The 25,351-nt window shown below is 40.1% G+C and overlaps 1 protein-coding gene across 1 annotated transcript in view; it reads left to right on the forward strand.

Annotated features, from left to right (window-relative positions):
* Positions 1-25,351, forward strand: part of Shoc1 (shortage in chiasmata 1) — an 80,928-nt gene that overhangs the window by 54,511 nt on the left and 1,066 nt on the right. Inside the window, exons 18-26 of the mRNA XM_052717216.1 lie at positions 698-767; positions 2,416-2,594; positions 2,801-2,918; positions 4,378-4,489; positions 8,542-8,663; positions 12,825-12,918; positions 18,561-18,692; positions 18,884-19,033; positions 19,622-20,540. Coding sequence (XP_052573176.1) covers positions 698-767; positions 2,416-2,594; positions 2,801-2,918; positions 4,378-4,489; positions 8,542-8,663; positions 12,825-12,918; positions 18,561-18,692; positions 18,884-19,033; positions 19,622-20,540 — 1,896 coding nt within the window. The remainder of the gene's footprint in view (positions 1-697; positions 768-2,415; positions 2,595-2,800; positions 2,919-4,377; positions 4,490-8,541; positions 8,664-12,824; positions 12,919-18,560; positions 18,693-18,883; positions 19,034-19,621; positions 20,541-25,351) is intronic.

Raw genomic sequence — 25,351 nt, forward strand, 5'->3', positions numbered from 1 at the left:
CAAGCTGGCATCTGTCTGCCTTTCCTTTCTCTTCCTGTCTGTCTGCTTGGATTTCTGCCTGCCTCTAAGCTGCCTTGCCATAGGCCAATGCAGCTTTATTTATCAACCAATCAGAGCAACATATATTCACAGTATACAGAAAGACTTCCCACAGCAGGATACAGTGTTTGAAATTTATATTTTATTTAAATACTAGTAAGAAATTTAAATTAAAGTTAAAAATCGTGAATGATTGGTGCTCATTAAGTTCTATTTCTTATATAGACAGTAAACAAATGCATACACACACATGTTCATATCACATTGAAATAGATTCTGTTGCTGATATTGTTACGTACTTACACTTTTGGCTAGAGAAAGAATAAGAATTACTATGATTTAGGGCAAAATAAGATTAAATGCACAACTAATGAGTGTTTAATATGGCTGTTTTAAAATTAAATGTTTGACTGTTTTTGTTGACATAAAAAATTGAGATGATCTTCGTGTATACACACCAGAAATATTGCTTACGTTATAAGCTTTCTAATAAACTAGACTTAGAAATGTAATCTGGAAAATCGTATTTCAAATAATTTCCTTGCTTACAGAATTTTAGTTCATTTTTATGGGAGTGAAATTGGTGGCACTGGAAAAAAATTATAACCAAAACTAAAAAAAAATCTTGATGAAAGAAAGCTCCCTTTTTTCCCAACAGGTTTAACATTGACTGTTTTACATTCAAATGAGAGAAAAGATTTTCTGGAAGCTACTGGTGTTTTAAAAGGGTAAGATTGTATATTTTTAATATATGGCACAGCTCCACAGGAAAGGGAGAGCTTCCCCTGGAGTTTAGGCTGTGCTGTAGCTCACTGGCCAGGAGTGCCCTTGGCCTTGGTCCCTATTACTTGGGAAGATGTTCTTCCCAGAGTTCTCCTTAAGAAAGTCTGAAGTCCACAGCTTTACTCTCCTCATGAAAAATGCCTAATAACACTTAACTCTCAACATAGCCATGTGTATTTAATAAAATTAGCATCCAAGAATTTAGCTCAGTCTTGTTTTAAGATCCCAAAATTATCATCATCGTTATTGTTAGAATAGAAATACTCCTAGGGCGGTGGTATTAAGACTCAGTAATGAGCCAGGCAGTTGGTATTACACACCTTTAATCCCAGCACTCGGGAGGCAGAGGCAGGCAGATCTGTGAGTTTGAGGCCAGCCTGGGCTACAGAGCGAGATCCAGGACAGCCAGGACTCCACAGAGAAACCCTGTCTCGTGGAAAAACAAAAAGGGAAGAAAGGAAAAAGAAATCTCTTTTAAAGCATAACCGTGTTTCCTTCAGGTTCTTGGTTTGCCATGTCTGCTTCCTTTCTTCCTGGGGACAGCCTGCTGAGAATAGACCTAGAGTTGGTTTTTTTTTTTTTTTAAAGGTTCAATTATTTATTTCTTATGTATACAGGGTTCTGTCTGCATGTATGCCTGCAGGCCAGAAGAGGGCACCAGATCTCATTATAGATGGTTTTGAGCCACCATGTGGTTGCTGGGAATTGAACTCAGGATCTCTGGAAGAACAGCCAGTGCTCTTAACATCTGAGCCATCTCTCCAGCCCTAGAGTTGGGTTTTTAAATGCCTTTATTTTGTCTTATTTCACATAGAAATTGTTTCTACTATTGGTATCCAAATAATAAAAGAAATGTAAATAAAATAGAAGCCCATAAGAACTGGGTATAAACACTTTGAACATCTGGCCTGACCTGGATGGAAAGGAGTGGTGGAGGGTTTAATTACGGTCATGCTGTATTACATGAAGATGATGTAGCACTTACACCACTGTGTCCATCTGTTCTTGTTTCCGTTAAACACTTTTGAAGCCCATTGAGAAGAAACAACTCCATCTGACATTTGTCAGAAAATACCCTACTATGGAGATTCTCAAAATTGAGATTTTCACATTGGTGAGGTGAGGCAGTTTTTCACGTTGATGATGTCTATTATTCATGATACTCAGGTAATTAAATCAGAATTACATTTGGGATATGAGCATATGAAATTTTGTATGTTCTAGTATTTTTTTTTTAAGTATGATTATCTAAGAGAAAGATAAAATGAAAGCCAGGCATGGAGGTGAATGCCTTTAGTCCCAGCACAGGGAGGCAGGGGCAGGCAGATCTCTGTGAATTTGGGGCCAGCCTGGTCTATATAGTGAGTTCCAGACAACCCGGGCTACACAGAAAAACCCTGTCTCAAAAAAGTATAAACAAAACAACAAAAGAAAGATATAATGAGATTAACACAGTCGGGAGAGATGAGCACAGTGTGCCGATGTTTTTCCAGTTGAGTGGTAAGGCCAGGAGAGCACAGGAAGCCATCTCCTCTGCCCCAGTTAAAGAATGACAGGTGTAATCCCATTGTCTTGACCTGCTTTTGTCTTCAGTACCAGTTCCTGTGTGGTTGTGCATCATCACAGTATCCGAGCAGATTTCCCCTGGAGCAGCTTCTCGCTCGTGGTGGAGTACAATCACGTGGGGCACTCTTGCTGGGCCAGGCACTGCCGGCAGCTGAGTATTCCTTTCCTGGCCTTCAGAGTCATCGTTCCAGACACAGCTCTGAAAAGTAAGGAGACAAGCCAGGATCCTGTTCTCCACTAGAGCAGAACTGGTCTGTTTGAAGAAACAGTTTTCTTTGTTCGGATTTCTATTTATAAAACAAACGTTGCATTTATATAGTTTCTTTAACATACACCTGCATTACTACTGCTTAATAAAAAAGAGAGAGGTGTGGTAGAAGAAAATGTAAACATTTATAATTCTCTTCTTTAGGAAACACCTTGCTGGATAGATTTGGTGGGTTTCTCTTGGAGATTAAGATCCCATACATATTTTTTGCATCTGAAGGAGTGCTTAATACCCCAGAAATACTCCGGCTGCTGGAATCTGAGTAAGCCACGATTTTTAGTTGCTGGTCTCAGCACTTCTGTATGTGTGTGTGTGTTCTGATGAATTACACTGTACATGCTATACCTTGTCTTCCTGACCCAAGACTAGAATATACAAGAACTTCTTTCCACAGAGTATATCAACTTATATTTCTAATACCTAAACTATAAATAACTATTGAATAATATTTTTATAATATATACTAATTTTATGGACAAAATGGAATTTAATTTTTCTTTAATTTCCTTTTTATTTACATTTCTTTTGTTACCAGCACATATAAACATTTTGTGTGTTCTTTTTCTGTGAATTATATGTTCAAACATTTGAGTCATTTGCAATATTCAGAATGATAATTTTTGCTTAAAAACAGCATGGAAAACAGGACAATGAAGTTCTAAATGAAAGGTTGGGTTTTCAGGTCATTAGTTCTAAGGTTATATGAACATTGAGCATTTTAAATTGAAAAATACTGTATCAAAGTACACAGGATTATTTAAGTACACATCAATGAAGGAAAAGTGACTTATTACTTCAGATAAAATGCAGATCAACATTCTATGCTTTTGTTTTCATATTGAAAGGCTATAATAGGGTACTCGTGAAAACGATTAGCTCATAAAAGCAGTTAAAGTGTACACACAGACTTGGGTTGTAGCTCAGTTGTCGTGTGAACTTAGTATGTGTTATGAGGCCACTGAGTATTTTTGAGGCCCTGGATTTAACCTTCAGCAACAGCTTGACCTCTAAAAGTAAGTCCATTTAAAAGAGAGAGACGGAAATTCTGATAAATGCAGACTCTTATAGTCTTTTGATGTGATGTTTTGATTTTATGAGTCACTGTTGAAGAACTAGGATAAATAGGTGAAAACATTTGTAATGGTAGTATACAGACTAATAGTCAGCACAATTAGTAAGACAGCATATACCTTTTAAAAGGATTGTCAATGTGAAAAAAAATAGCATGGGCTGGAGAGAGGGCTCAGCGATTAACAGTGCCTGCAGAGGACCAGAGTTTGGTTCCTAGCCCCCAGATCGGCAGCTCATAAACACCTGTTACTCTAGAGGTGGCCCAGGGAATCGGATGCCCTGTTCTGGCCTCCATGGGCACCAGAGTACACATGCACTCACATACACATGCATGCATACACATACATAAAAATTAAAACTGAATCTTTAAATAAATAAATAAAAATTTAAAAAGAGATTAACACAGTTCAAGGTGAAACCAATAGAAACCACACCAGAGGCCTTCCAAGCTGAGCAGGTACAGATTAAAGAAGGGTCTGCTTTCTTTTATACTGAATAAGTCATAATTTTCATCCAAAATTTAAAGAGTAAGTTCATTTATGAAAAAAACAGTAATTCACATAATTTAATATTCAGAAGGACAGCACAATACTCTGAAGAGCATTTTTAGCCATGACGTTATTTTCACTGAAGAATATTGTCTTTTGCAGCTATAATATCACACTGGTGGAGAGATGCTGCTGTGAGTCACTGAAGCTGTTTGGAAGCACAGAGCGTTACGTAGTAGTCACAGTTGATGAGCATACTGCTGTAGTTGTGCAGGTAAAACTATATAATAAAAAAACAGAAAATCAGGAGGGAAGGGAATCTGGGGCTATTAGCATGAGGAGTAGGGAACAAATGTTTTCAAGGTGTGAAATTATCACTTATTAATAAAATATATTAAAGTTAGAAAGTCAAGCATATTAAAATAATACAACTATGTAATTTCTTTTCTATATGGAGCTTAACTATAATCTGTGATCTTTTCTAAATTTTGTATATGGGCACAGTGTGCTAAATTACCACAATGGAAAATGACTACTAATCTTCCTGAATGCCATACAAATGTTAACATATTTAAGGAAGATGAAGACAAGACAAGACAAGCCCAGTAATGTTTATCTGCAGTCCTGACATTTAGGAGACTAAGACAGAATTGCAGGTTTGAGACCAATCTGAGTTATATAGAACAAGACCCTAACTCAAACAAGCAAAATGATAAAGTAAATAAAGAATCTGGGGCTGGAGGGATGGCTCAGGGGTTAAGAGCACTGGCTGCTCTTCCAGAGGTCCTGAGTTCAATTTCCAGCAACCACATGGTGGCTCACAACCATCCATAATGAGATCTGATGCCCTCTTCTAGTGTGCAGGCAGAACACTGTATACATAATAAATAAATCTTTTTTTAAAAAAAAAATCTTTAGCATTGTGTATTGGCCTATTTTAAAAGTATTCATAGAAAAATTAGTGTAGGAAGTTTTAAAAAAATAGTAAGGGCTAGGAATAATAAGAGTGCAGGCTAGCATGCATAAAGCCCTGAGTGTGATCACCAGCTGTACAAACAAAGCAAGATAAAGAAAACCAAGAACCAGCCACACTCTTTCATAGAAGAAAGTACAGAATAATTATATACAGTTAGGTAGTCCGTTCTTTACTTCCTTTTTATTTTATGTGTATATTGTGTGACTGTGGGTTTATGTGCACCACGTGCATACAGGTGCTTAAAGATCCAGAAGGCATTGGATCTCCTGGAAATGGAATTACAGGCGACTATAAGCTGCCTGATCTGGGGTGCTGAGAACTGAGTGAATCTGGGCTCTCTATAAGAGTAGTAAGTGGTCTTAACTGTTGAGCCATCTTTCCATCCCAAGAAAGTATAATATTAATTAATGGTTAGAAATGTGGCATTTCCTCTAATGCAAATAGGGATTACTTCAAATTGTTGTTTTTTTAAAAAGAGAGAGAATCTCTAAAAATACGTAGAATTTAGACCTACTTCCTCACCTGCAATACTGCCACTCGGACCACAGCTACTGACATCTTAACGTTATGACTGTGAGACTCACAAATTTGTTCAAATACATAATATGGAACTTAAGATGTATAAATTCTTGGAAGAGTCTTCTTATATGTTTGCTTGATTGATGTACCAGTTGCAAAGAAATGGAGATTGGATATCAGGTTTGAGTACAAATTATTAGTAAATGTGGTGAGGTCTGATTTGATAAGTAAAAATTACAATATAAGAATGATATAATGAAAAAATTCAAGTCCTGGATTTTTAAAGAGACGGTGTTTCTTTAATATTTAAAGTTCTTAATTATTTATTGACTTGGAAAAACTGTCTTAATCCACAGTTACAGAACTTCTGTTAGAAGGAAGACATGTCTTTAATGACACTGTAGGTGGAGTTTTCCTGTCGTGACTGCCTGTTCCCAAATACCCAGCAGCTGCTTCCCAAATAATTGACTCAGAGGCTTAATATGAATTATAAATGCTCAGCCAATAGCTCAAGCTTGTTACAGCTAACTCTTACATTTTAAGTTAACCCATATTCCTTATTTACGTTCTGCCACATGGCAGTACCCTTATTAACACTGCACATTCATCTCCTGCTCCCTCTGCATCTACTGGCAACTCCTCTGACTCCACCCTTCTTCCTCCCAGAATTCTCTCTGTGTCAGGCTGTCTCGTCCAATGTCTTCCTGCCCAACTATTGGCCAATCAGCTTTTTTATTAACCAATGAGAGTAATACATATTCACAGTGTACAGAAGGGTTATTCTACAGCATCTCTCCCTTTTTGTCTAATTTTAAAAAGGAAAGTTTTAACCTTAACATAGTAAAACTATATATAACAAAACAATTATTAAGTAAAAATTACAGTTACAATATTCAATCCACTTGTATTTGGCAATTTTAGAGAAAATACTCAATTATCTATCTTATATTGGTGAGTCTAAAGTTTAATACCTAATTTGTTTTCTATCATAACTATGGAAAATGATAAATTTAATTCTTTAGTCTTTAACTCCATCAAAGACCCCAGAAGGATGACATGTTATCTAATGACAGGGACATCAGGCTGTCTGGACAGTCATCCAAAGTTCCTCTGTAAGGTAAGGGCATCCAACTCTGGCCTACAGGCCTAGCATATTGGACAGACTTTTCTGTGAAGCAGGGAATTTTGAAGGACTGTCCTACCCTGTCTTGGCAAAGTTTGGCAGTCACCTTTTTTGTGTCTTGTTGGTCCAGTTTGGACAGTATACTGTCAGCAATTGAAGCAAGGGCAGTTTCTTTGCCCAAATGGCTAGCTTTTGCCATAAAGAAAGCAAACTCCATGTGGAGTTTCTTTGATATCCATCATCTCCTCTAAAGTGGATTGGTGCTGCTAGGAGTAAACATGTCTCACTGTCATGAAAAGCCTTAGGTTATTAAACATATTAAATGCCATATTCTGTAGGTCTTTGCAGTGTTTGAAGACCATCTATCTGTGTAATATATCTGTATATGACCTTGAAAATATACATAACATGACTATAAGTTTGACTATTAATAGATTTCTATTAATCTATATTTCTTAATTATACATTACATTTTTAAATGAGCTGCATAAATATAATACCTTAAACAAGAGTAGAAATATACATACAATATAACAAAATTAACTTTAAATTTGTATCAGTAAACCAAAATCCATGCCAATGTAAAATATTTAAGATTAATAATTGTTTTTTGGATTGAAGTAGATTCAATAATCGATTCTTTTATATTATCATTTCTGTATCCCCCTGTTGTTGTTTGTTTTTGCTCCTTTTTGGGGGGTCCACCACCCAGCTCCCAAATAAATCACACACAGAGGCTTATTATTAATTATGAATGCCTGGCCTTAGCTTGGCTTGTTTCTTGCCTGCTTTTCTTAAATTATCCTGTCTATCTTTTGCCCCTGGGTTTTCCCTTTTTTATTCCTGTATACCTTCCTTTTTTTTTTACTCCATAGCTTGCTGTGTAGCCGGGTGGCTGGCCCCTGATGGCCTCCTCCTCTGACTCCTAGATCTCTCCTCCCAGATTTCTCCTATATATTCTCTGTGCCTGCCAGCCCCGCCTGTCCTTTCTCCTGCCTTGCTATTGGCCATTCAGCTTTTTATTAGACCATCAGGTGTTTTAGACAGGCACAGTAACACAGCTTCACAGAGTTAAACAAATGCAGCATAAACAAAAATAACACATCTTAAAATAATATTCTACAACATCCCCCCTTTTCTTTTTAGAACAAGATCCCTGAGTCTAATCTCCAGTGTTTAGCTTTTTTCCTGACCATTACCAATAACATGACACATTTTATCAAATGTCTTATTAAATTTTAATAATTAGAGGAAAAGATGATCCAGACTGTTGAGGGACCCAAGAAGTCTACTAAAGCTCACCCTTTTAAGCAGGGCTCCAGGGCTTGACCTCAGGTCACGGTGCTCGCATGACAAGTGCTTTTACCAGTTGCAACATCAACAGGTTATTCCATAGGCTTTGAAATGTACTTTCTGTTGCCTTGATAGCCAGATCCCAGTCCACAAAGCACTTTACCAGCACAGGAGCATTGATTTGGTCATTTTAGTCATATCTTGGGCTGTGGAAGACTCACCAGGCTTCCTGATGCTGTCACGAGTTACTTGTTTATGTCTACTGCAGCTTTCCTTATTTCCATATGATTTTAATTTTTACTTTAAACTATACCCTCTTAAGTTATCATTTATATACCACGGACTATTGAAATTTTTAATAATTTTTAAACAGTAGTCAACCTAATGTACCTTTTCATTTTCTTTATTTTTATAGGACCTAGAAGAATTACATTATGAGAAGGCATCAGATAATATCATTATGAGATTAATGGCATTGTCATTCCAATATAGCTGTTGTTGGATAATACTATATCCCAAGGAAACATTAAATTCAGAGTAGGTAAACGTTTCTTCCTCCAAAGTTATGTTCATATTCTTCTTTGGGCCTCTTTGTGCATAAATGTTCATGCCAAGTTCTACTTCCTCATCTAGTGTGCTTTAGTGAGGGATTCTGGAGCTGGAGGCAGCATATTGGGAAACAAAGAACTCTGGAGATGATACATGTTGTCCTGGACATTCTGTTCAGTTCATCCCCTCCTACCCCCATCTCATTAAAAGTTATTATTTTAAGTGTTTTATTTCTTTGTAATCCTGGGCTTGTTTGCTATAAGATAAATCATTTTAAAACCACTTCTAAAATCATGTTAATACATTGAATGCATAACTTCTTCCTGTACTTAGGCCATTGATGGGCTTAACCAAAACATTAGAAAATGCCATGGCCAGACAATGGCTTAAATCATCGTTGTATTTATCCTTTCCTTTACTGATAAGCATAATAAACATTTCTCCTTTATCCTCTGCTGGCTTTTCTCCCTGTCTCTGTACCAGTCTTTGCCTCTGGAGGTCACTGTCTCAGGACCATCAACAATGCTTTTATCTTTCACTGCTCTAAAGCATTTAAGACTGTTGCAGTGGTCTGTTGTTCCAAACTCTCCAGTTCTGTGACACTCCAGTGCCTTTGACGGCCCACCTTTCTAAGTACTTTCCCCCTGCCTTTCTGTCTTCTTTGTGCCAGTCTCTGAGTACATTTGTCTGGAGTTCTCTTTCTCCTCTTCTGTCCATTATCCATCTTATCTACTACAGCTTTTGTCAGTATCTGGTGGTATATAATTACTACATTTCTTTCTGCAGCTGCAGTTTTTCTTGGGAATTCCTGGCATAAATCTCTAAATCTTTACTAAATATTGCCACCCTCATATTCCACAAACTCGCAAAGCTAACGTGTTCAGATAGGAACTGACTGTATAGTCTCTGTCCCCTGCAAACCTGTATTTCTTCTTACCTGCCCTTTAGCAGTTCTTGGTATCTGTCCTGCATTTATATTACCAGTGCCTTAGCTCAGAGTCTCACTATTTCATGTGGATTGTTACACTACCTGTTGTTTTCTCTCTCCACGTGTCTCTCCATGTTCCTTTAAGTGGTGTGGATTATACTCAGTTGATGGCCCTAAAACCAAGCTCCGGTTATTCCATTCTTAAGAAAAGCCTTTACTGAGAGGCTGGGAAAATAACTCAGTCAGTAAGGTGCTTGGTACAAGGAACTGAGTTGGAATCCAAGGACCTGAGTTCAAATCCCAGAACCCATGTGAGGGGCGGGGATATGACCCACCTGTATTTTCAGGCTGCTTCTTCACTGACTGCCAGTCTAGCCGGGCGCCTTCCACTGTCACCCATTTCTTTTCTACTTCGTCAACTGTTTCCTCTAGTGAACGGCACTCAACTTTTTTTCGGGCCTGTCCCCAGGTCCTGTGTTTTCTACTTCATCTCTCCTCAGAACTCCCTCATGCACAGCTTTCCATCCTGTGAACTGCTTGGCTCTGTTTCCTCGTCTATGATTGTCCCGTAGCATAAGAGCACACTGCTTTTGTGTGATGGATGCTCAGTAGCTGTTCACTGAATGAGTCAGCCTTCCCTACCGGACAGCTAACCAGTTGACAGTTTTTATTGCTAGAGTGCCGCGTCCCCGACTCACAGAGGCTTTATAGTCTCTAGCTCGGTGGGTAGAGAGGGTGTGGGTAATTTGACATTGCCGGTGACTCTTCGCTTTCTTGACGCCGCTCTTGCTTACTAGTTCATTGAACTCTTCCAGTTCAGTCATTATCTCGTGAGGACAGATACAGACTGGAGTCTAAGAGTCTAAACTCCTGACTCTTAATCCCTTTCTGTTAACAAACAGCCCCAGCAAGTCATTTAACAGAGTTGGCCCTTTCCACCTGGCTACAGAAAACCCTGTGATTCCTGCTTCAACGCCCTGACTTTTAAGATTAATGAGGCCTATGAAACACTTCAAGCTTAGTGCCTACCTGTAAATCATTTCAAGCTTTATCCAAATGGATAACGTTTTTGACAGTTTTTATAGATAAATTACTTATTTGGAAGTTTTCTAAGGTTTTCAGATTGCTGTTTATCTATAGTTTTGTGGTTCAATTGAAACACAGGGGAGAATAGCAAATATCCCAACTTATTTTTCACCTATCACGTAATATTCTGAGATATCTTTATTTTTATCAGAATATACAGTGTGATCATTTATTTATGATATTATCATAAATATAAATTAGTTTCAAAATTCCGAGTTTCATAATTCTATTTTATTAGATAATTGTAACCTTTTGGAGGGGGTGTTGAGACAGGGTTTCTCTGTGTAGCCCTAGAACTCTTTGTAGACCAGGCTGGCCTTGAACTCACAAACAGAGATCTGCCTGTCTCTGCCTCCTGAGTGCTGGGACTAAAGGCGTGCACCACCACACCTGGCTGGTAATTGTAGCCTTTAAGTAGTATCTCAATAAGCTGATCAAAAGAGAGCAATAGAAAATGCAGAAGAAAGGGTTTCAATTACCTTAGTTATTCGGGCATATAATTTCAAGGAAGAGCATCAGCAACCTTTGAGAATATCCCTTGGTTTGATGTTTGCCAGGAAGAGCCATCAGATAGTTGTACTCATAGCTCTGACTTACTACAGTCCAAGGTTAACAGCCTATAATGCAAAATTAACAAGAGAGGAAGCTCACTGGACAGAGCCCCTAGGAAATCCCAGAGTTCTCAGTAACAGGTTGTGACGACACTACAACCCTTTATCCATCCAGGGAGTTAATTAGAGACACAATGACCAGGATTAAGGGCTTAGCACGAGTCAGAGCTTCCGGGGTTCACAAGGTAAGCAAGTGTTTAGCAGAATTCAGGTTGTTTGTACAAACAGCTTGGGCACAGTACGTTCGTTACTCCACCAACCTTTTACGCTGTGGAGAAAGTCTGTCTGGGTGTTGTGTGACACCACTCATGGGGAGATGCAAAAAAAAAATCTACTCACCCTGAATAGGAACCAATGACAAAGCAAGGGTACCATGACAGTCGAGCTTGGTGAACCAATGAATTCATTGGGGTTCCTTACAGCAGTGCGGGTGAAGGGTTAACCAGGAGCAGAAATAACTCACGGAGAAAGAACATGACCAAAAGCCCACCCCAGTATGGGCGACGGTTCACCAAAGCTACAAACCTGTAACTCACTGCACAACTACAGACAGCTTGACAGGCTGTCCTTTCCAGGCAGCTCAGCTGGAAGAGGCTCAGACCACCCAAGCTGCCTGGAGGAGGTAAGTCAGCCAAACTGTGTGAAAAAAGCAGAGACCAGGGGAGCTGCCTGGAGAGGCTTGGACCAACTGAACTGTCTGGAAGAAAGTGCTCCAACCATGTGAGCTGTCTGTAAATTGTGCAGAGAGCTTCAGGTTCCCAGCTTTGTGAGCTGTCACTCCTGCTGGAGTGGGCTTTGGTGGTGCAGCTCTCTGTGAGTCTTTTCTGCTCCTGTAAGTAACCCCTCACCCATATTCCTGTAGGGAGTCACAATAAAACACATGGTTCCCCAGGGCGGACTTCAGTGGTGTCCTTCCTTTGGTCTATCAGTGACTCCCTCTCTGGGATGAACATTCACGTCTCCTCAGGAATAGCGTTAGACAACTCTGGAGGAAGAAGCTAACACACAGGACAAAAGAGCCAAGAAATGCCTAGATAGAGGAACACTTGCTTGGAGTTCTTAGTGGTAGACTGATAGTCTCTTCACTGCCGCTTAGAATATGTAAAGTGAGTAGGTAACCGTAGAAATAGCCACTCACAGGTCGGCACTCACATCTGATCTGGTCAATAACTGTAGAGAGGGGAAGAGTGCTTCTTCTAATGTAGCAGCTCATGAAAGATGGTAGGTATCCTGGCTCTGGTCATAGTTTTACCTGAGCCTATTACTTTGACCCAGAGCTGGAGTATTTTCTGTGTCTAACTTTAGTTCATACAGTCGTCCCTGGAGATGAGAATGGAATGGCTCAGATTCTCTCCTCACCCGTCAGTCATTTCCCTCCACACACACCCTCAGCATCCCTAGATTTAATAGTGTGCTTAAAGACAGAAGGTGGCAATGTCCTTTCCAGAGGGTAAAGTAAGTGCAAGGGGAGGTGGGACATGCCTGCACCAAACTAATGAGTGAACACAATGATATCATTCTTAGGTACCATCTCACAGAGAAGACACTCCATCACCTCGCACAGATTTACGCAGCTTTGGTTTCCTCTGGTCTTAAATCTGAAGAACTGGATGTAAAGGTATTATTTCCCTAGATGTTCATAAGTATTGTTCATAAACTAAAATTAGACTTGAGCTCAAGTGCCCTGTGAGAAGAAGCCTTGAACAGACACAGTTCCTTAAGAGCCAAAAAAGAGCAGGGTCAAATTATTAAATACATTTACCTCCACACTTCTGTTTTAAAAGCATTTATGTGTGTTACACAAACAGACACACACACACATAAATTCACACAAATAATTATGTGACAAGAACTTTAAGCCTTGTGTGGTGCACAAGCCTGTTTTCTTGGCACTCAGGAGGCTGAGATGAAAAGATCATGAGTTCAAAGCCATAGGAAGCTATATAGTGAGACTGTCTAAAAAACTAAAACAATAATGAATGCTTTTAATTTAAAATCAAGCTATAGTCAGGAAAAGAAGAAAAATAAATGTCCCTTGATCAAAACATGTTCTTTATGAAAGATATACTGCATTTTCATCTGCTGCAGAGTGGAAATCTCCAGACATGTTGGTAGGAAAATGTGACTGGTGATCTCCAACCTCCTCGCTTGGCCCCTTTTCAGTGTCCCACTCTAAAACTCAGGCGTTTGTCTGAGTTCAGGGTTCATGGTTTTCTGTTATCTTCCATGTTCTTTCATTGAAAAACTCAGACATTCCCACAGCCCTGCTGTAGCTTCTGAGTACAGTTCCTAAAATCCTTCTGACATGTAAGGTCTGCACCTATGTTCTAGCAACCAGTTGGAAATCTCCACAGGAATATGTTGCAAATACCCCAGACTGAGTGTCCATAGGAAACTTTGCATCCTCGCCAAGCTTGATTTGTGACATCACTGTTCAGTGGTGTGGTCCTCTTTGTACAGCAGCATCATCTCTGGAATAAATCTCCTTCCATACCCTCCTCTGCTTCTGAGTTCAGGCATCCATCACTTCTTATGCAGGTTTTTAAAATGCCTTCCTAACTAACCACCCTTTTCCTACCTATTCCCTACTCCATCGTATGCTGACACTAATTTCGTTGCTGAGATGCAGCTGTGAAAATCCACTCCCTCACAGTGCGCTTCTGGAGGGGAGGGAGCTTGTGTGTTCACTTCTCTATTCTGGACACCCAGCACAATGCCAAGTAGAAGGCTATTGATAAATATTCACTGTTATGTTTTCTTGCTTAGACACCTTCCATGTCTTCCCGCTTCATTCAGAATAGAGTCAAATTCAGGTGGAGTCAGGATTTAGTCCCGAGGTAATCATTTCCTCCATAAATCCTCACACAATCAAACTCGGCTAATAAAGAGATGTCATCCAGCCTTTCTTCCCAGGAATGCTGCTGTCCGTCTCTTGGAGCCAGCTTTCAAACACTGCTTCCTTAAGGAACCCTGCCCAGGCATACCCTCTCAGAGTAAACACGACCCGCCACCATTACACCCTGTACCTCTATTGTGGTGTGAGGTGTTTGTTGGTGGGGGTTTTGTTTTGTTTTGTTTTTGTTTTTGAGACAGAGTGTCACCTTGTAGCATTGCCCTGGCTGGCTTTGAACTCATAGCGATCCATCTGCATCTCGAGTGCTGGGATTAAGGTGTGCACCATGCCTGGCACAGGTATTTATTCATATACTTTCCACTGCAGGTAATAAGTCCTTTGTAAACCTGTGGCATCTAGCACAGTGCTTCGTACAGAGCAAATACATTTAACAAACACCTGCTAAACAGAGTTTAGTCAAATCACAACCTGTTAAGAATATCAAGAAGTGATCTTTTTGAAAATTTTAATCTCATGATACATACTACACACAAAAGTAAAATTCTTAGGAAAGTTACTTTTAAATAAATGAATGACAAATGTAAATGTGTCTTCTTTATTCAAATGAGGATTTACTGCTTGGTTAGTCTTTTCCCAGCATGTGATAAACAATTATATGTAAAATATGATATCAGTAAAGTGGCACTGTGTCATGGTTCAGAGAAGGTATACCTCAGGAAGGCATTTGAGGATAAAATAGGAGTACTATGCAGGCAATCCATTCCAAACAAAAGTCTGCTTCCACCCAGGTAAACTCCAGAAGCTTTTCAAGTCCAGTTTGTTTCCTTGTTCTTACTCTGTTGGTATGTCATGAATATGCACAGGTATGTCATTGTTCTGACTTGATGTCATTATTAAAGTAGGTTTGAGGAAGATAGGGATGTGGCTTGGTGGGTAGTGTGCTTGCATAGCATTCACATGTGGTTCAGTCTCCAGTACCACATAAAACTGGATGCGGCAGTACATGCCTGTAATGCCACTGCACTTGGGAAGTTGAGGCAGGAGGATCAGAAGTTAAAGTTTGCCTTTGGCTACATTTGGAGTTCAAGGATAGCTTGGATGACATGAGACCCTGACTCACAACCAGAAATAACCAGGGGTTCCTAAACCCCTATGTATTATGTATGTATTAGAATGTATTGCTTCTTTATTTTGTTATCATGGCTTTTGTCTCTTAGAGAACATCAGTATATTATTAGCACTTTTTTGTTTCCAGCCATCTTAGCCATAAAAGAAGTACCTGGAAGTCTAAGGATATTCCCTTAAATTAAAAGAAGGTATTGGCAGTGTTATCTAAATATTATCTTTTTCATTTGTTAACCTTTTTTTGTGTGTGTGGTACTGGTGATCCAATTCAAAGCCTTGTGTGTGGTAGGCAAGCAAGCATATATCACTTTGCTATATTTTTAACCTTCTAATTTAAAAGATTTCTGTGAATTTCTTATGGACTCTCTTTGTAGGTGATACATAAATATACACATATATAAATTCAAAAATAAGACTTCTTGAATCCTCTTAGTCTAGCATGAACCTCAGAATTCTCATTCTGATCAATTACTGCAGTACTCATTACCATCATCATAAAAGTTTGCCTTTAAAAGAAAGTTCTGTTTAAATGAAGGTCTCACATCTCCCTCAAAGCATCTAAAACTAACAATGAAATAAAGATGTGATTAAACAGAATATCTCTTACACTGTGCATATACTTGTATAAAATTTGAAAAATTCTCTTTTACAATATATGCACTCCAAAAAAGTATGTGTTGAGGTTTTGTACTTAATATTCTGAGAGAAACTAGCCCGTATTTATTTTGTGAAACTTGTACCTTTTATTGTATATAAGACTCAAACCTGCTCTGTACCCCAGGTATGGGCTCTTCACCTAAGCTTATCTCCAGCCATTGTGCTGTCTCTTGAATCCCCATTATACACAAGATTCTTGTTTTATTTCCCTGTGTGGGCTCTGGCTGTGACGAGTCTTTTTCTGTCCTGTCAGCCAGCTCCCAAATAATGACCTGGAGACTTCTTATTAATTATGAAAGCTTGGCCTATAGCTTATTCTTGCTCCTAACTGGCTCTTCTAACTTAAATTAACCCATTTCTATTAATCTACATTCTATCATGTGGCATTACCTCCCTTCCATCTTATACCTCCTGTTTCCTCTCAGTGTCCCTGGAGTCTCCGCCCTTCATCCCAGAGTCCTCTCTGTCCCCAGAAATCCTGCCTACCCTCTTTCTAGTTATTGGGTGTTCAGCTTTTTATTACACCAATCACAGCAATACATTTTCAAACAGTGTACAAATATTCCACAACACTCTGGCTCTGTTGCCAGGCTATTCCTAGGATTACAGATACAGGAACTGCAGTTACAGTTGTTATAAGCTGCCATGTGAGTGCTGGGAACTATACCTGTCCTGTGCAAGAACAAGTGTTCTAAACCACTGAGCCATCCCTCCAGCTCAGAAATTACACACACACAATTTTGACAAGAGTGTCTTAGAATCAAATAAGCTAAGATTAAATGAACAATTACCAACTAGAATGACTACTCGTTTAGATCTGAGGATGTGTACACTGGATGATGACTGTGCTTCTTCCTCCCTAGCTCTCTCCACTGACACCCTAGTGAGTACTTCTCTCTCTTTTTTTTTTTTTTCTTTTTTCCGGAGCTGAGGAATGAACCCAGGGCCTTGCCCTTGCTATGCAGGCACTCTACCACTGAGCTAAATCCCCAACCCCTAGAATGACTACTCAAAATCAAGACATTTTAAAATTTATGGACATTAATTTTTGAGAATTTTGTATATATATACATAGACTATGTTTGATCGTATTTACCTCCCATTCTTCCTCCTAACTCCTTAGGTCCACCTCCTCACCCTCCAAACTTCATGTCTTTGTTAATAGCCCACAAGTCTAATCTGTGCTGCACACATACCCATGTGTGGCCATCCACTGGAGCATGGCTGACCTAGTGGGGACTACATTCTAAAGAAAATCAGTTCTCCCTCCCTGAGAAGCATTGCTTATCCGTAGTGACTCAGCTAGGGATGGGGCTTGTGAGCCCCTCTGCCCATGCTGGAATGTGGACTGGCTTGATCTTGCTCAGGCAACAACAGCAGCCATGTCATGTCCAGGAGACACTGTGTTGCTGTCTCCCCTGTCCTCTGGCCTTAGGGTCTTTTTGCCCCTCTATGAGCCTGAGCCTTTGGGAAGGGTGTGACATGGATGTCCCATTTGTGACTGAGCCTTTGGGAAGGGTGTGGCATGGATGTCCCATTTGTAACTGAGCCTTTGGGAAGGGTGTGGCATGGATTTCCCATTTGTGACTGAGCCTTTGGGAAGGGTGTGACATGGATGTCCCATTTGTGACTGAGCACTCCACAGATGTTTATTCTCTGCACTCTTTGACCAGTCATGAGTTTCTGTATTAATCACCATCCACTGCACAAAGAAATTTCTCTGATGAGGTCTGAGAGCTGCACTAATCTGTGGGTAGAGAGACATGATTATAGAGGGCAGTTTGATAGTACATCCATTTAGCAAAATAATAATAGTAGGTTCACCCCTGGAGCCTTTGATTTCCCCAGCCATGGACCCTTGTTCAGATTGACAGTGCCAGGTATGCTTCTGTAAGCAGGGCTTATGTCTTATTTTTAACACAGTATCAAATTAATGTACAAATATCTTTCATGTTTAAGTTTGTTTTTGAAAACTATTGCACAGTATTTTTATTCTTGTTTTCAGTTGATAACTACTAGAAAAAGCAAAATATTAAATAGTACCAGTGATTTTCAAATTGCTCTTCTATAAGTGAAATATAACACTAAATAAAAATTTAAAAACTTTGTAAGTCAATACCAAATTAAAGTGAAGAAAAATGGATTCCAAAAATAGAAAATATTAAAAGAAAGAAGGGGCCAGGTGTGGTGGCACACGCCTTTAATCCTAACATTCAGGAGGCAGAGGTAGGGAGATCTCTGTAGGTTTGAAGCCAATATGGCCTATATAGTAAGTTTCAGGATAGCCAGGGCTATATAAAGAGTCCTGGGGGTGGGGGCAGGGAAGGAAGAAAGGAAGGAAGGGAAAGGAGGAGAGGGAAGGGAAGAGAAAGAAAGGAAGGAATGAAGAAAGAGAGAGAGGGAGGGAGGGAGGAAGAAGAAAGAGAAAGAAAACTGATTGGGTTATCCTCACAAATGAAAGATCATGGGTTTCAAATACATACACTAATAAATTATATACAAGATGATGATGATGAAAAATTCACTACTTAGATTTTTTTCCTTTAATCTCAAACTATTTCTAAATGCTACATCTCACTCCTTAGTATTCCCCTACAATCTAACATATGCTTTGTTTTTTTTAGCTTATAATTGCCCCAGGAGTAGAAGAGACAGCTTTAACAATTCGACAAATTGCAGACCACAATTTAATGATGTCGAAGAGAGATCCTCATGAGTGGTTGGATAAATCCTGGGTTCAAGTTTCACCGTCTAAGGTTACTTTTTCTAAATGCGTAAATTGATACCTGTCAGGCAAAAAACCATGAACACTTGAATTCCCTTCCTGATAGCATGGTTTTTTCCATGCTTCCCAATTGTTAGAAATTCAGGGACAAATTTTAATCTATAGACTAAAATAGGTCCCTCTCAAAAGACCATTGCCTGAGGAGACCCCCCTGTTTTGCAGGAAGAAATGAGCCTCCTTGACTTCCCATGCATTAATCCACTGGTGGCTCAGCTCATGTTACACAGAGCACCTTCCCTGCACTGGCTACTGAGAGCAAGGCCCGTTGAGCTTCAGGAACTCCTGCCCCAGGTTCCCAGCAAGGTTCTGAAGGTGGGTGATAACACAGGCTCCCCGGTACATTCCCGGTTCAGTTACGTGTTTGCACCACAGACATTGCTAAGTGATGGTGTCCAGCCTTGTTCTGGACAAAGGAAAGAAAGCATTTACTTGAACTAACTTTCATATGGAATTGCTGTTAGCTATACATTTCAAAGCTATCATAGATAACTCAGTACAGTTTAGGCCATCTTAAGGCATTTTGAAATATTGTATTCATAAATAGTCAGTTAACATGTGTTTGCATTACCCCTTCCAAAAATCCTAATGTCTTTTACCATAGCAGGGAAGAGAGTTTTAGCTTTATTGATATTTTTAAATTCTTATCAAGGAATTATTCGTGTATAATTTGTATAACTAAAATAAAATCCACTGCATTTGTTGTGAACCTAGAACATCTCTAAAAACACTATTAAAATTCCATTGCAAGCTACTAGAAAATAGATGCAAATTACAATGTTCTCTTTTAATGGTGTTTAATTATTTTTATGTTAGTATGTGGCTCAATGTAGTATCTGTGAATTTAGCTAGGCATCATTTTCTTTTCTAAACTGTATTAAACTATTATTTTTAATTTTTCAGCATTTTTGTAGCATCACTTCCTTGTTCAAGATTAATTCTTCCTCCCTGACAATGTCACCTCGAATGTCACCACTTCAGGAGGATATGAATGAAACTAATCCCTTTATTTCTCAGAGTTCAGCTCCTGTCATTCAGGAACATGAGGAATATTATTCCTATGAAGACTCAGAAGAGGCAGTGCAGGACGGCACAAGCTCTTCTCTTATGGAGCTAAGAGAAACACTGAGCATGTTGCCGTCTGCAGCATCTCACAGTCAGACCAGCTACTGGAAAGACTCCATTTGTGGTCCTAACACAGTGCACAATAACCCTTTTCTAATTAATAAGGAATCAAAGAAAGTGACTTGGCATTCCTTTCCAAGCCAGGATGATTCAGAATCAGGTGTCTTTTCTTTGGGCCTAACACAAATAAATTGTGAACCTGAAATGTCACCAGCTGATACTCAGAGGAGAGTTACTCATAATTTTGTTAATTATCCTAAAGCAAAAGGAAGCAGAAACATGCAAGTGTCCACTCCTGTGTTTTTACCAGAGGGCTCTCAATCCTACCTTTGTTGGGACTTTAAAAACAATGGTGACAGGAAACAGACTTATTCATTCAATTCAAGCTGTGGAGCAGAACAGACCTCCTACAACAAATGGTACCCACAAAACAATGACTTACCCAGTAATCAGCCAGAGTGTCTGTCGGCTAAATTGAAACACTTCACATACAGAAATTCAACCGCTGGCACTGACAAGACCTTTTGGAGAGAACTGCCTTCTGTCCCCAGCTGGGATTCATTCTGTGCTTCTGATTCTAATGTAAACCAAAGAGGATTCAATGGCCTTAATTTCTACCAAAGAGCTGGGAACTACTTAGGACAGAGAAGGCTCCCTGTATCTTCATCTAACTGGGGAGATTATGAAACACCAACAGGTAACACTAGTAGTTGATACAACTTCTAGTTATAATTTTACAAGCTAAAGCTAGGGGCTGGATAGATGGCACCGTGGTTAAGAGTGCTTATAGCTGCTGCAGAGGACCCACATTCGGTTCTTGGCACCCACTTTGAGTAGCTCATACTACCTGTAACTCAAGTTCCCAGGGATATTGACACCTCTGGCCTCCTTGGACACCTACACTCACATGCACATACCCACACGCAGACTCATACACAAATACATAACTAATAATAAAACATTTTAAAATGATAATGCTATAATCAAATTTCAATGAATGTTTTGTTTTAATTGCTACACTTAAAGTTCTCAGTTATCTTTGAGTTTAAGAGAAAAATCAAACTTAGTGGCCTAACAAAATATTTCAAATTCTTAAATATTCTCAAATGAACCATACCTTCAACTTAAGTTTAAAGTAACACTCAGGAGGATCTCTGAGTTTGAGGTCAGCCTGATGTTCTAGTGAGTTCCAGGACAACTAGGGCTACATAGAGAGACCCTGTTGCAAAACAGACAAACAAAATAGGGGAAAAAAGGAAGAAATTAAAATAAAAATAGCAAACCTAAGTAAAGCAGATGATCAGGATTAAACAGAGGAATCAGACTGTCAGCTACATAAATCTATTTGGCTAAGATTGGTTGAGATATTAGGGGATGGTGACAGCTCAGTCCCTAAGGTGCTGACTGTGCAAGCATGAGGACCTAAGTAACTTCTGTACCCAGAACCCGCATACAAAAGCCTGGCATTGTGGCCATGGCTTGGAACCCCAGCACTTGGGAGGCAGAGACAAGTGGATCCGTAGGCTCACTGCCAGCCAGCCTAGCATATTTGGCAAGCTCTAGGCCAGGAAGAGATTTTGTCACAAAAAATTCAGGATGGATCATACCTGAGGAGGAACAACACCTGAGTTGACCCTCTAGCCATCACACACACACACACACACACACACACACACACACACACACACACACACACACACACACTGCTAGATCCCAGGTAAACCTTTTCTGAGTTGTTTATTAGAGAGGAAGTCCTATCAGCTTCACTTTGACGGATATTTTTTACTTGTCTGAACATTTTATCATTCGCCTTTTAAAAAGGACACTTTTGTTTTCTCAGTCATAATGCCTTTATTTTCTGTATAATTTCTTATGGCATTACCCTAAACATTTAGAATAAAATGTTAAGATCTCATAAGGCATATGAATGTGGCTTTGCTGTGACAGGTAGCTGGAATGACAGCTTCTCATTCCTGGTAGACAGGAATGAGAAGGAAGAAAATTTTAAGCTTCAAAACTTTTTTTCATAGGCTCCTTCAAAAGATCAGAGCAGGGCCCAGGAAAAACAACCTCACACTCTCTATTTTATTAAGAGAGGGCCTCCTAAACCTCACTTATGGTCACCCTCCCCACTTCCCTGCCCTGTCTCTGCCTCCTAATGGCTCCCTGTGGTCCCCACCCAGTAGCCTTCCTGCTCTCGTGTCACATTATTATATCACTTTCTTTTATCTCCACCCCTATGAAGGTCTCTTTACCCTTACAGTCCCTTCCCTAGTTTGATGACCTGTACTAACTGTAAGTAAATTTGTTGTAACTCTGTGGGTTTGGCCCCAGTTTTGGTACCAAAATGTGAGTTTTGCAACTCTGGGAGTCAAGCAACACCTTGAGCTGCTTAGGACAGCTCTGATGGCTGGAGCTGCCAAGAGGCAGCCCAATCCTGGAGGGCGAGGTATCCCAGACACCTCAAGCTGTTTAGCACAGCTCTCTCCTGGAGATGTTCCGGACATCTGGAGCTGTTTAGCACAGCTCTGATGGCTGGAGCTGCAAAGACACAGCCCACCCTGGAAGGGAAATTTTCTGACTGCTCAGGAGAGTCACACCTGGAACTGCTTCAGCAGGGAAGGGTATCCTGACTGTTCGGGAAAGTCAGGCTATACCTGGTGTGATGGGGGATGGTCTCCCTGAAGGATATAGCAGTCCTGCTCCTCTCCTGGAGAGCCGCTACAGCTGAGCTTTGCTCAGCCCCCACTTAAGAGGGCTTCCTAGCAGAGCTCTGCTTCTCCCATCTAAGAAATTATAAAAATGTAGCAATCTCCTCCGGCTCAGGAGGAAAGTGCTACTTTTTCTGCTCTTTCAGCTCCTCCTTGCTCTGTCCACTGAGGGATGTCTCAGCAAGGGTCTTCTCTATGCCAGTGAATGAAGATCTTCACACCCAAAACTCCTTTGAGAAAGAGATTTATTTGGGAAGGAGGAGTCCAGGAGAGTAGCTGCCTCTACCAAGGTGGAGAGAACAGCTCTTTTCTAACTGACCAGGCAGGGCAGGTTGCTTGGGGCCCAGGGTTCTACTGTCCTACTCTGTGATTGGTTGGTTTTACAAGTCAGTTGGCCAGGGGCAGAGATGGCTCTGATTTGAGCCAAACTGTGTTTCTTTCACTGACCTTACTTAGCTTTTTGACACTAATTCTAAGACCAGGGCACATTTCTTTGACTCTGATTCTAGGGACCAAGAGTGTTATTTTGGTACTGGTTTTAGAGTCAGGGCATGTTTCCTTGGTTCATTTCTCTGGCTCACATCCCAAACCCAGGCTGTATTTCTTTCCCTGGTCCTGGGCCCCAGGGCCAGGATTCTACTGTCCTGCTCTGTGATTGGTTGGTTTCACAAGTCAGTTGGCCAGGGGCAGAAATGACTCTGATTTGAGCCAAACTATGTTTCTTTCACTGGCCTTATCTGAGCCATCTTTCCCTAGTTCTGGGCTCCAGGGTCAGGGTGGGTTTCTTTAACCAGCCCCTTTTCCCTACATTAACCCTGTACATAAATGTACAAATGACCATTCAAGCACCACATAAGAGAATACTAGGCATAGTGTCTTTCAGTACCTGACTGTTCACTTAACATCCTTTTCACTTCTATCCATTGTTGTACACATGTTAGGATTTCATTTTTCTTTAAAGCTGAATAAAGTCCTGTTGTGTATATGCATAGGGACACTGTTAATATGGTTCCTGCTGTTTAGTTCTGATTTTCCTATCAAGAGTCATGCATTTAGCTGATGGTGTTTGTGCGTGTGCGAGTGTGTGTGTGCATGCATACTTTGTTACAGCAACTTTATAAATGAACCAGATCAAACCCCATCCTTCTACTCTAGAATAAATTATACTTGTGAAGTCTATGAACACTTGACACGGAGCACTTCCCTATATAATTCTCCCATTCTCTCCATAAGAAAACTGCAGAAAGTGTCTCTAAATTCTGACATTGTTGCTTGTAGGCCTATTGATGGAATACTTGTAGGCCTATTGATGAAATATCTATGTAAATTTTAATTCATTTAGTTTTGAATAACTAATTTTATTTTGCATGTGTATATTTGTGGCAAGTGTGCATGTATGTATGAATGTTCACGTGCAGGTGCACATATACTGATGTATATGCACATGTGTGCGCATGTGTGTAGAAGCTGATGTCTGGAGTCTCCCTTGACCATCTCTACCTGTCCAGTGAGGTGGCCTCTTAACTGAACCTAGGTCTCACTGAAAATACAGCTAGTCGAGCCAGCTTGCTCCAGGAACCGTCCAGCCTCTGAGTGCTGGAACTGCCACGCCCACCATATTCACATGGATGCTGGAACTCGGGTCCACGTCGCACAGCAAGCGCCTAAGTGCTGAACCGTCCCCCAAGCCCTAAACAATGTATTTTAAATCATCTAAATACAGTTTTCTCTGTTTAGGGCATTTTTCTAGCTTCTAATTACTTGCACAAAATAATTCTTACATTTAGCACAAGTCTCTGATGGTGCTGTCTTCACTGTCACTGGGGCAGATAGTGGCTTATTGAATGTGCTTTTCCATGGCACACCAGTGTCCACATATAATTGTTCTTTTATCTCCGGCACAGGGGCTGTGCCTTAACTGACTGCTACTTCAGCCAGCAATTGCCACTTCAGTTACCGGCCTGTTCTCTGGCAGCAGCCTGGAGGGAATTCTGTTCCCGCAGGCACCGGCCCTGTCGCTGCTGCTAAAGGCAGCTTTAACTGAATCTCTATCATTCTATTTATGAATAAGATGTGAGACTCAAAGGCTGGGGTGAAAACCTGCAAGCTCGGAGAGATTGAGTAGCAGATAGCTAACCTCTCCTTGCTGGCATCCCTGAAAGACCTGTGCTTCTGCGCCGGGCCACTCCAATCCCTCCCTCCTACTTCCTGTGTGTGTCTCTCTCCCAGATGTCCTCCAGTGCTCTATGATTACTGTCTGTCAACTAGTTGCTAACTCAGCCTCCTGAACCAAGGCTAATTTTATTTAATCAAAGCAAATTCAAACTCAGGGTTCACAGTGTGATTGAATATCCCCCAACATAGAATGTTTAAGATACATCATTTTTCAAGTCAGTATTGATACAGTCATGGGAAGTTTAGCCACAGGCTCTAAGATAATTTTCCATTTGCCCTGTATGTGTGTACTTGTGATATCTTTGATATAATTACCTACTATATTTCTTTTTAAACTTACTAATAATGGCACCTAGCTCATGAAGTTCTGATGTAATACTCCCAGGAATAATTACTAAATTTTAATTTTTTACCTCTTTTTAAAAAACTGATCCAGTCAGTCAACCTCTATAAGGGCTCAAATCTATGGCATTTAAAGCTAATATGTCATATATAATAAGTTCATATAAAGTGAGTCATTCCTGGTCACCTCCTGTCATATGTTAGGACTGAGGATAATTTTTCCAGTGTAAATACAGGAGCAGGAATAGACTTATAACTGACCAGCAGTTGTTTTTTAAAC

This window comes from Peromyscus californicus, unplaced genomic scaffold, assembly GCF_007827085.1.
Source record: "Peromyscus californicus insignis strain IS unplaced genomic scaffold, ASM782708v3 Scaffold_5__1_contigs__length_169319896, whole genome shotgun sequence".
NCBI classification, from domain to species: Eukaryota; Metazoa; Chordata; class Mammalia; order Rodentia; family Cricetidae; genus Peromyscus; species Peromyscus californicus.